We start from the raw sequence: 12,706 nt of genomic DNA, 5'->3' as shown, positions 1-12,706 counted from the left end.
AAAAGCAAGCAGGCATCATTAAGTGGTTGCAAAGAAAATAGCAACAACAAAACCAGCCAGTGCAATTTGGCAAATGGCTTAAATTGCCCTCACAAGTGTTATTCAAACACGACAATCTCAAATTTGGAATGCAATAGATTGTCCATTCAGTATGAAGGTGCAGCCAACGATGGTCTCAGGAGAGCTTACCCTAGAGCAGGAGAGGGGAAATGTTGGCCCTCTAGATGCTGAACAGCAGCTCCCATCAGCCTAGCAAGCACAGCCAATGGCCAGGGGTGGGTGATAGTTGGAGTTCAGCAACATTGGGAGGGCCAAAGGTTCCTTATGAGATACCCTTGTTTGCAATTGTCCATATGGCACATTCAGGCTTACTTTGAGCTGTACACCTAAAATATATGTAAATCGTAACTCCAATTCAGCTGATTTATAACAGGGATTTCTGCATCAGTCTAAAAGTCATGTTACCAACCTGATGTAACAGCCACTGAAGCGGGAAGAGTTGCATAGATCTTCACGGAATCTGCCACCTGCAGGACTGAGACGCTTCCATCAGACAGACAGACGGCCAGCATAGAGGCATTCATTGGGTTCCATTTCAAGTCATTGACCATCGCCCCAGCCATCTTCTGATAGGCAAAGGGGCGTTTTTGCTGCTTAGCCTATTAGAAAGAAATGTATGTTTGTTAGACTGTATCCGTATGAGCAAAGACAACTGCTTTCAGTAGAGTCAAATCACTGGCCCATCATACTCTCCAAGACCTGAAGGAAAGCGATGTTTTCACTAACCTAAGCTCTTATCAGTGGTAGAGTTCAGAAGTAATGATGAGCTGCAGATTACTGCAGGACTGGAGGACCTTTTTATACAGAGGGCCACATTCCATTCTGGATAACCTTCCAGGGGGCACGTATCAGTAGTGGGCATGGCTTGAGGCAAAAGCGCACAGAGTAATGGATATATACAGTGGGTTACATTCCAGCCATGCAAAAGTCAGAGCCTTTTACATGTGCTGCCCCCTGTATCTTCAGCCATGCAAGCAAGAGTCATTATCACAGCTCATGGACAACTTCCAGCCAGGCAAAAGCACTTCACACACACTTTATCCCCCCCTGCTGGCACAGCCACAAGGAAGAGACTGGAATCTTCTGCTCCCTTTTTGATTAACCGCAGTTTACTATCACACATGAATACTACACTGTGGTAGTGTTCCTCCCAATTTTTAATTAACCATGGTTTAGCATTACATCTGAATCCTAAAGTGTGGTTATGCTTTGTTAGGGCTTGCTGAAGCTCTCCAGTTTCAAAACTCATAGCAAAACACACCATGGAGTGAGGGTTGGGGGTGGTGGTTTCCAAGTTTGCTTTTAAACCATGCAACTTACCTGATTCACAAAGGTGCGAACATCGAAAAAGCCAATGAAGGACCCAACTTCACTGGAAGCCATGCAGACAGAGAGTGTGAGGTTATCACAGCTGAGTGCCAAGTGATGCACACAGAACTTCGTGGGAACGAAAAGACTCTGGACATTCTCAACTTAAAAAAAAATGAAGAGGAGCACCAGGGAGGGAAAAAACCAACAATAAATTATTTAAAAGGTAGTTGGAGGCCTGAACTAATCCAATACTGCCCTATTTGTCTATTAAGATCAGCTGGGGATGCCCTGCTTGTTATTTCAACCTGTTGGGCAGCAGAGCTGGGCGACGTCTGGTTTTCAACATTGCAATATACTGATATATCACAATGTCTGAAATAAGGAGAAAGGAGCGAATAAGGTGGGAAGGAAGAAGCAGCCACGTGTTGACTCCTGGATATGGACTTCAAACTGGTTTTGGATGATACATTGCACAGCCCTAGTGTTCTAATCTGGAGGGAGGGATGAGGCAGCCAACTTGCTTGGGTGAAGGTGCAGACAGGCAGGCAAGCACCTTCTCAAGTTCCCACTGCCGAGGCTGGCAGCTGGGCTGCAGAGGGAGGAATTGGGCCTCTCACTGTGGGTGAACATCAGATGGACTTGCAAGTGTCACTCGAGAGTGAAATGTGCAGTGATGGTGGCAGCCAAGGAGTGAGCAAGGATTCGTGATATATTGCTAAGTGAAAAATTATGAAACTGTTATCATGATCTGGACTTCAAACCAGTTTGGGGCACTGCTTTGATATATCGCCCAGCCCTACCAGACAGGCACTATTAATGCAAGACATTCTGAATGGCACCCTCATAGAATATAGAACTCCCTTGCAAATGGAAAGTGTCACAATGTGAAAACCTTTATGGTTTACTCAAGCCTTTGGAATGTAATATACCTTCTTGCCAATGCCACTACTTTATGTGTTGTTAATGTTATTTATTTATTGTTATGCTGTATTTGTAAACTGCATTGCCCAGCCATGCTCCTGTTGGGAAGGTTAGGACATAAGTAAAGGGAAATAAATACAGAGATACATAATAAACCCCTGATCCCAGCATTCTAAGACTACACTAAGCTAGGATCTACACACTCTACCCTTTTGTGATTCCCAGCAACAGGTATTCACAGTGATTCACACACATTGTCTCAGTAAGCATTACAACTACGGTAGATGGTTGGCCAATGTTATTTCCCCTGCACCAGTTTGGCAGGTTAGAAAATGCAGGCTTACTTAGGGCAACCAAGTTAATGAATGAGGCAACAGTTGAATGCAGACTTCCAGATGTTTAGCTGTCCCTTACCCACAATGCTACATGAGCCCAAATAGGTAAAAAAACACACCAGAGGAATCAGGGGGGGAACATATAAATTAAAAGTATATGCAGATGATCTTGTAATAACAGTGGAGGACCCTAAGAACTCTCTGCCAAAAGTCCTAGAAAAGAATACAGAACTTTGGGCAGGTGGAAGGTTTTAAGTAGAATAAAAATTAGATAAAGCTGATAGTGAAAAATGTACCAAAAGAGGGCAGGGAAAGAATTACAGCAAAATATAGAAATAGAGATTCATAAAAAAGTTAAATATTTAGGAATTTGGTTGACAACTAAAAATATTAACATCATTAAAGATAATTATGAAAAAAATTGGAATGAAATAAAAAGGAATCTAGAAGTATGCGGAAGAATGAATTTATTACTGTTAGGAAGAATTGCGGTGATCAAGATGAACGTATTGACAAAAATGTTATTTTTATTCCAGTCAGTACTGGTTATAAGTAATGCAGCATGCTTCAAGAAATGACAAAGGGATATTACAAAATTCATCTGGAAAGGGAAAAACCAATAATAAAACATAAATTACTTACAGATAGTAAAGACAGAGGTGGTTTTTCCCTTCCAGATATTAAATTATATTATGAAGCTGTCTGTATTAGTTGGATCCGGGGCTGGATCAAAATGGAAAATACAGATTTGTTAGATCTTGAAGATCATGACAACAGATTTGGATGGCATGCATACTTGTGGTATGAGAAAGGGAAAGTTCATAAAGCATTCCATAATTATATAATTAGGAGATCACTTTTAAAAGTCTGGGAAAGGTACAAAGATTTATTAGAACAAAAGACTCCATGGTGGTTGTCTCCAATGGAAGCAACATCGATTAAAAAATAAATAGGAGAGGAAAATGGCTTGCATATAGAGATCTATTAATAGAAACAGAAGAGAAATTAAAAATAAAAGAATTTGAAGAGATCAGAGAACATTTTAATGACTGGTTACAATATTTTCAAGTAAATGAGGTCTTCAAAGAAGATAAAAAGAAAGGATTTAGTTATACTTTATCTAGATTTCAGAGAAATTATAGAGGATAATACCAAATTATTGAAGAAGATGTATAATTTAATATTAGAATGGGAAACCAAAGATGAAGAGGTTAAATGTGTAATGATTAAATGGGCACAAGATGTAGGATATAACTTACAAATCAAAGACTGGGAAAAATTATGGAAAGTTGATTTAAAATTCACTGCATGTACAACTTTGAAAGAGAATTATATGAAAATAATAATAATAATAATAATAATAATAATAATAATAATAATAATAATAAATTTTATTTATATCCCGCCCTCCCCAGCCGAAGCCGGGCTCAGGGCGGCTAACAACACCAAAATAGTGCAACACTATAAAAACATTATAAAAATTAATTAAAATCAAGATTGATGGCAACCATAAAGTTTTGTAAAGGTTGCCAAGGAGGGAGTCAGGCTGCGCCCTAACCAAAGGCCTGGCGGAACAGCTCTGTCTTGCAGGCCCTACGGAAAGATGTCAAGTCCTGCAGGGCCCTTGTCTCTTGTGACAGAGCATTCCACCAGGTTGGAGCCGCAGCCGAAAAAGCCCTGGCTCTAGTTGAGGCCAGCCTAACCTCTCTGTGGCCTGGGACCTTCAAGGTGTTTTTGTTTGAAGACCGTAAGTTCCTCTGTGGGGCATACCAGGAGAGGCGGTCCCATAGGTACGAGGGTCCTAGGCCGTATAGGGCTTTGAAGGTTAAAACCAGCACCTTAAACCTGATCCTGTACTCCACCGGGAGCCAGTGCAGCTGGTATAGCACCGGATGAATGATGTCCCGATGGTTTTTAACTCCTGGCAAACTGGCAAAAATGTATAGAACAAGTGCAAATAAGTGCTGGAAGTGTATAGAGAAAGAAGGTATGCTTTACCACATGTAGTGGAACTGTAAAGTAATTAAAAGTTATTGGGAAATGATATATAATGAAATGAAGATGATGTTTAAAGTAACCTTTGTTAAAAAACCAGAAGCTTTTCTGTTGGGTATAATAGGACAGGAACTACCAAAAGAGCGGAAGAAGTTATTTATGTACGCTACAACGGCGGCTCAAATTCTACTAGCCCAAAAACGGAAGGACAACAAGATACCAACGAAAGAAGAATGGCAAGTCAACCTTATGGAATATGCAGAAAAGGCGAAACTAATGGAAAGAATCAGAGACAATGATAATGAAGAATTTGAAAAAGACCGGGAACCTTTTATGTTGTATTTACAGAAATACTGTAAAGATACGGACTCACTAGCAGGGTTTGATTAAACACTTACAAGTAAGAAAAGAAGATCAAAGGTTAAGTAAGGGCAACATAGAATGAAATTGACTGTAAGATGTAATTATGAAGGAAAACTTGGTATAAAACTGAAAAGAAAATAAGAGCATTAAGGTATATTATAAAAATAAGATAATAATTAAGCAGAAGTAGTAAATATTTAAAGAACCAGAAGGGGAAGTTGAGGGAAGTCACGAGGGGGGGGGTCTTTTTCTTATATGTGACAAATGTTATATTGTGTTGTTTGGTTGAATATAAAATTGTAAAAATCCAAAAGGAAAAAAAGAAAGGGGGAGGGAGAAAATAAAGAAAATGGAGACTTACTTAGGGCAACCAAGTTAATGAATGAGGCAACAGTTGAATGCAGACTTCCAGATGTTTAGCTCAGTCCCTTACCTACTATGCTACATGAGCCCAAATAAGTAAAAAAAAAAACCCAGCTCTATAATTTGTAAAGGATATTTGCCACCCCAAAGCTTATGATGGGTATTCAAAGCAGAACAAGTGAGTTTATGCTTAATGCTAAAAAATACAGCTCTATAGATAAAAATTAAGGAAGACTGGGGATGAGATTGGGGAAAGATAAAAAACTTACCTATTTTATTAGGAGAATCCCCCATTGGAATCTGCATTAGAAGATTTTTTGTCTGGAAGATCTGCAATCCAGCTGCACAGCCAGCAAATAGTAATCCATATTTGTTGGATACAGCAAGAAGATTGGAACGCTCTTTGGGGAGTTCATCAGGAGCATCAAAGATCCGTACTTTCTTCAATGCCCTGAACTTAAAATCCTGTGGCACATTCATAGATTAAAAAAATATGTGCAGGCTAAATCTAAATGCATCAGTTTATTCAAATATGACATAGAACTCAACCAAAACCTTGATTATTTAATTACACAAATGCTTCTAAGACTTGTTTGCTCCCCACTCCTCAGTGACCCAGCTACTAAAAGGAGATTGGAAGCATCTACTTCCACTATGAATCTAACGGAAGCTCTTTGTTACATCTAAAGTTTGGGGAACTGTGGTTAGTTCCAGCCAGCTAGGGATCACGATTTGAACCTGGCTTGTTTGAATTAACCATAGCTTAAATTAACAGTCCCCCCCCCCAAGTTTGAACACAACAGGAAACTCTGATTAGTTTAACAGAGGAAGCGTCCTCTCTCCTTCTTACATCACAGTAAAGGAAGAGAGAAGGGGGTTGAGTCCCAGTGTCAATTCATAGTTTGGCATCATGTCTAAAAAGATAACACAGTCTACTGAATGGCTCAGAGTTTTTGCTCATGCACCTGATTTAGCAAAACTAGTAAATGCCTAGCTCTTTAGTTTGTGATGATAAACTGTTCAAAACGGTTCTAGATTTCTCTGTTTTATATTGACTGTTTCAATTTTAAAGCTTTATCCTGTGGTTTAAATTTCCTCACTACAGGCTGTGTTTTGTCAAAACAGCATCAGATAATAGCTAAAGATGAAGGGCTTTCCCCACTGCTGCAGTTAGAACATAAATGGAGGCCACTAGCCTCTTACCATGCCAACTAAACAACAGGCTAGTAACTTTTGGAAGCTCTTTTACAAGGCTGTCTCAGCCGTTGCTCCAATCTTCTCTTGGTAGAGCACTCAGAGCAACCTATAGCACAGAAGAAATATACTGGGGTGGGTGGAAACACCTGAACAAATTTCAACACCTGAACAAATTTCTATGGCCTTATTTACAAGGCTGCAATAATGAAACCCTTATAGCTGTCTTGTAAACAGACCCACAGAACGTACTAGCCTGCCAATTATTTTACCAGTCTCTTGGGGCCTGGGCAGAGTGCAGTATTTCCAGTGGAAGTCCTTCAAGCCCAGCATCCTGTTCTTACAGGGGCCAACCAGATACTCCAAGAGTTAATTGGTAAGCAGCACTTGAACACAAGAGCAACTATTCTCTCCTGTGGTTTCCAGCAACTGGTATTATGAGGCATAATGACTCCCGGCAGTAGAGATAGAACAGACACCATGGGTACCAGGCACTGTCCCTGATGCATTAGCCTGGTCTGCTTTCAAAGCCATCTAAGAAGGGAACTTTCCCGCCTCTAAAAGCTGTTTTGGTTTCTAAGCTGGGCATGCAGGAGAGGCACTTCGGCTGGTCCACCTACATGCCATTTCTGGTCACCTGCAGCAATGGCAGGGAGCCCTGGTTGGCCATGCAGGTATTGCTCCCACCAGCCCCCAGTATGCAAGGCCAGAGATGATAGCAGTTGCAGTCCTACAAGACACCTGTTTGGACGACCACATAAGTTCTCCATTAGTATCTGTACTGCTGAAGACATTTTCTTTTATTATTCTGCACCTAGCTATTATTACTGAAAATAAATAAAAATATATATTTAAAAAATGTTAGCCATTCCTGGATAGCGCTTAAATGCATGGCTAGTTTACATAACTTGCTCTGAATTTCCTGACACTGACACACAATTTCAAAAATTAAAAAACTGAAACAGACTAAGATTACCTACGCTTTCTAAGCATTGTGAACTTTCACAACACCCATGTAAGGTAAGCCACTTATTTTAACGGTACAAACACAACAGGGTAAAATACAATATTAACATAACAGGTGCAATTGGAGGAAATGTTGGGCCCCCTTCCCACTCACCTTCATCTCCCTCTCGGGAATTACATCCATGTCGTCCCCCATGACAGAGCCTCGGACGAAGACTTACAACGAAGCCAACCGGTGCGGCAGGAGGACTTCGCGCGCTACCTCAAATCACATTCCCTGCCTCTTATAAACCAGGATGAGAAGCCAAGGAGAGGTAACATCCGCTTCCGGAGAACAGAAGAAGCCCACAACGGTAACTTCCGGCGACGCTCTAGGCGTGCACCCGCCGTCTTGGTTCCTTTGCTCGAAGCCTCTATGTCAAGAACGAGAGCGGGTGGGAAGTTATGTACAGGGCGAACACGAGTCTTTGCGCCCATGTTTTGGGAAGGCGCCCGGCCCGTGGGAACTGGGGATATAAGGCGCTGATCGCCTTATCGGAAAGTGATGCAGTTCTGTTACCTCAATTCCGATGACGTATTAGGCCTTGTTTCAAACCTCCTATTGCAGTAACCATAGAAAAAGAAATTCGGTATCTGACCATAACACTATAGACTCACACAGGACGGACAGGACTTCTGAGGCTCTTTAGAAGTCAGCTTCATATCTAAGGCGGAACGAAGAGCTGCCCTTAGAAAGCTATGAAACCAGGATTTGGTCGTTGTTGTTATAGCACCATTGAATGTGTATTCCAAGGTCCCTACCTTGAGGCACTTAGAACATTTTCTGTGAAGATTATGTTCACCTCTCCACACCCGCAAATCGTAGCAGAAAATATAGCAATTCCTACTCTTTCCAATATCACATCCACACTATACAGTATATTTAAAGTACAGTACATGACTCCTCCCCTAAAGAGTCCTGGGAAGTGTTGTTTTCACGCATACCCCCCAGAGCTACATTTCCGGCACCCTTAACAAACTTCGCCCCCCCCAAAAAAAAAATAGAAGTTGAAGCTGCACTCTTTTGTGCACTTATGTGGAAATGAAGCTTCATTGAATGGAGTGGGACTTCTGGATAAAGATGGAATGAGGTTGTGCTGTAGACTTTTATAAGGATACACCAAAGCAGCAGGAGACTTCTCAACACAAGAAACTGCCTTACCCAGATTCAGACCTTTGGGTCATCTAGCTTAGTATTGTCTACATTGACTGGCAAGCAGCTCTCTGAGGTTTCAGAAAGAGAATTGCATACCCTCCAACATTCGGGTGATGCAAATCCACAGATGCATTCAGTGTCCCCCATTTCCCATCAGACACTTCAATGGAGGCCCCTCTCCTTCAGGCCCCCTCTCCCAGTTCCCTCCCTCTCTTGGGACTCACAACCCCCCCCACTGCACTGACCGACTCTTGTACACCTTTCTCCCCCACCCCCATCACCACTTCACTGTTGTTGTTTGCCTCAACAGTGTTATAAAAATTCTAAGGTGTCCCTCCCAAATTGACCTCGAATATTTCTCTGCAAGGTCGAAGGAAAATGGAAAAGTCTCCCCATTGTTTTTTCCTTCACAAATCCTGTCTTAAGGTTCCAGTTACAGATAGGTAGCCGTGTTGGTCTGTCATAGTCAAAACAAAAAAAATTCCTTCCAGTAGCACCTTAAAGACCAACTAAGTTAGTTCTTGGTATGAGCTTTTGTGTGCATGCACACTTCTTCAGATACACTGAATGTATCTGAAGAAGTGTATCTGAAGAAGTGTGCATGCACACGAAAGCTCATACCAAGAACTAACTTAGTTGGTCTTTAAGGTGCTACTGGAAGGAATTTTTCCTGTCTTAAGGGTATGTCTGTGTATGAATAGGGTGAGCCTGTGACCTGGCTCAGGAACTAAGTATTTGTCATTACAAAAGACTGGCCAGGCTCCCCAGGGTATCCAATCAAGTGACCATTAACAAGTCTGCCAGAAAGGAGATAAACAACACACTCAGATTTCTGTTGTAGTCTGCCCTTTCTGTGATGTAGGTATGATGTATCTGGGCGGTGGTCTTGAGCTACACCCCTTCTGTGGTGTAGGCATGATGTTTCTGGGGGTGGGCTTGGACTCCAGGGCGGGCAATTTAAAATGTCTATATAAGGGCGGGCACACCTTTGTTCGGGGTCCTCCTTTCCTGCGTGTGAGTGGAGCACCCTGTTGCAACAGAATCAATAAAGATTAGGCTTACGAGCTGCTTTGCTTCTCAATATTCTCTGGTTGGCCTCTGTTATTTTCTCCAACCAATGGAGAACCTACAAAGGACTCTATAAGGGCTCTTGTGTCCCCCATAAGGGAATAAGGGCAGATTTTTTTGTTTATTACACTGGCAAACAGGAGAGAAACAACACTCTCAGATTTCTGCTAGAGACTGCCTCCTTCCATTATGTATGTATGATGTTTTGGGGGGTGGTCTTGGGGGCTACGGAGTGGGAAATTTCAAAAGTCTTTATAGGAGCTTGCTCACCATTGTTCAGGATTCTCCCTCCTGTGTGTGGTGAGTAGGGACCCTGTTGCAACAGTTTATTTCCTTGAATAAAGATCAGGCTTACTAGCCGCGTTGCTTTCAGTATACTACGGCTGACCTCTGCTTTCTTTCCAACTGATAGAGATCTCCTGAGGGACTCTATACAGGCTCTGGATACCCATAAGGGAATTAGAGGTATTTTTCTTATAACAACAGTCACTTGCTGGCCTCTTTACCAACCCCACCAACTTAGCCACAGTGACTTCTACTTCCTTCCAGCCAAAGTTGTGAGACAGCGATTTCTGGGAGCCGGCACCACTTGGCCCACGTGGAGGAAGAGAAGGGGGCGATGCATGGGCCCAAGGTGAGAGTGTGACACCATTACAAAATGCATCTTTGGTCTCACGCTTTGCCAGAGCCGAAACAGGACATCCCAGGATGGAATCAGAAGCTGAGGTGGCTTCTGTAATTCTGGGATATCCCAGGACAGTTAAGCAATATGAAGTCACTCCAACTCTACCTGGAGCTACCAGGGATTGAACCTGGGACCTTTTATGTGCCAAGCAGGTGTTCTATGATCACTAAGCTATGGCCCTTCTGCATGTAACTTATTCCCAAAGCATTCTTCTCTTTCCCCCCAGATATGCTTTATTATTATTTTCTTTGACTAGCTATGTGAAAAGGTGAGCCCTATCATTCAAATGGCAAACTCAGGTGGCAACTGATGCTAAGCAGAGAACCAAGCAGGGCCACTGGGAAACAATAGGGAGGTATGAGCTGCTTGAGAAAATCCCACATTTTGCGGGGGGGGGGGAGGGACTACAGTTCCCAGGATTCTTGGGAACTCTAAATACATTTTGACTCTATGATGTGTACAAAACCTCAAAATCACCCAGAGATCTAGCAGTCGGTCCCAGTTTGCTCACTTCTGCTTTATACAAACCAGAGTTTTAAGAAAATGACCAAGTTGCTGCTATTATTATTATTATTATTTTATAAGCATGAGATTTTAAAACAACAACTGCTGCCAACAACTGCAGAGAAAAACACTTAAGAAAAACAGGACAAGGAACCAGTAAAGTTGTGACAACCAGGGAGACGAAATCAACCAGAGTTCAAGATGCCACAAATGTAGAAAATGACAGCAAGGAATACATGACTTTCAGGAATGCTGGGAGGATCCTCTTGCTGAAAATTGGCTGTTAGGCTGGAGAAGCATTAAATAAGATATGGCGAAGAAGTTTGGGTTTTGCAAATGTAATGCAAGATTGTATTTCCACAGAAATCAACGTGCAAGAAAAAATGAAGCCCTTTTGTGGGTGTTGCTTGCCAGATCAGGGCTTTGAATTTAGGAGTATGAAGTAAGATAACTCATTCACTCTTTCGGTGGTTCTTTTGTTTTCAAGCTAAAGGAAGGCTTGTCTTGGCACAAAGATCTTGCTTCTGAGACAGCAAAACAGGTCCTGGTGAAGCCTAGCTGCAGAATAAGGACAAAGGCACAGCTGGGCAGGGGCAGCCTGCCCTGCTTTGCCTCCTGAGGCAAAATGGGAAGGTGGTACTGCCCCAAGACCAAAGCTAAATCAAATGGCACGGCTGCAGTTTCCGGGTTCCGGCAAAATTCAATGAGAGGATCACGAGATCTCGCCAAAACCTGGCTGCAGATGCTTCAACAATGGCAGTGGCAACAGAGGAAAGGCCACACCCTCCCACTATAGGAGAAGTGAGAAGTGGCAGCAACAGCAAGATCTCGAGAGAAGCCGTCGCTTCTCCTCAATTCTCCATCACCTTCGTGAAACACACATGGCCTCAATATCTTGGTCAGCACTGGAGTCTTGTCCATTGAAGCAAATGGAGCACTGCTCTACAACATGGGATTCTGCTTTCACTTTCACTTTTTTATTTTTTACAACTGACCTATCCTTCTGAGAGGAGGTGGAGGGGGATCCCCTCCAGACTGGTGGTTTTGGGCAGGTGTATTCTTGGGTAGCCATATGTCCAGGGAAACCCAGGCATGTGCTGTTTTGGAGGGCCAACATGCCCATCCAGGCAGATTGTTACATTTTAAAGGAAATGTACAAGTTTTTTGGGCTTGGGCTTGCATGGCTCTGCACACTGTAGCTGCTGCCAGCCTGAGCCAGAGAAAGAGGCGTGCAGACACGGCGGTGGCCCTGTTTGCCCACATGCCTTTCCCCCCGGCTGGCAACAGCTCAGGCTGTTCTCTCTTTTGCTCTTCAAGATAGGGCAACTCTAGGTATTCTGTGGGACGCAGGTGGCGCTGTGGGTAAAACCTCAGTGCCTAGGACTTGCCGATCGCATGGTTGGCGGTTTGAATCCCCGCGGCGGGGTGAGCTCCCGTCTTTTGGTCCCAGCTCCTGCCCACCTAGCAGTTCGAAAGCACCCCTAGGTGCAAGTAGATAAATAGGTACTGCTTTATAGCGGGAAGGTAAACGGCGTTTCCGTGTGCTGCGTTGGTGCCGGCTCGCCAGAGCAGCTTCGTCATGCTGGCCACGTGACCCGGAAGTGTCTCCAGACAGTGCTGGGCCCCGGCCTCTTAAGTGAGATGGGCGCACAACCCTAGAGTCGGACACGACTGGCCCGTACGGGCAGGGGTACCTTTACCTTTACCTTTAGGTATTCTGCAACTTGCTATTAATGTAATGATGGT

The 12,706-nt window shown here is 43.1% G+C and overlaps 1 protein-coding gene across 8 annotated transcripts in view; it reads right to left on the bottom strand.

Moving 5' to 3' along the window:
* The window catches only part of NUP214 (nucleoporin 214), an 87,041-nt gene extending 79,221 nt beyond the window's left edge, over positions 1 to 7,820 (bottom strand). For all 8 annotated transcript variants that reach the window (XM_081897047.1, XM_081897044.1, XM_081897048.1 and 5 more), the window contains exons 1-4: positions 7,663 to 7,820; positions 5,618 to 5,813; positions 1,381 to 1,532; positions 470 to 659 (exon numbers count right to left, since the gene is read on the bottom strand). In XM_081897047.1, the coding sequence (XP_081753173.1) occupies positions 470 to 659; positions 1,381 to 1,532; positions 5,618 to 5,813; positions 7,663 to 7,704 (580 nt within the window). In that variant the 5' untranslated portion in view covers positions 7,705 to 7,820. The remainder of the gene's footprint in view (positions 1 to 469; positions 660 to 1,380; positions 1,533 to 5,617; positions 5,814 to 7,662) is intronic.
* Between the last annotated feature and the right edge of the window lie 4,886 nt (positions 7,821 to 12,706).

This window comes from Podarcis melisellensis (genome assembly GCF_964234715.1).
Source record: "Podarcis melisellensis genome assembly, chromosome: Z".
NCBI classification, from domain to species: Eukaryota; Metazoa; Chordata; class Lepidosauria; order Squamata; family Lacertidae; genus Podarcis; species Podarcis melisellensis.
Note: the sequence above shows the minus strand (reverse complement) of the source record. Positions and strands in the feature narration are given on the sequence as shown.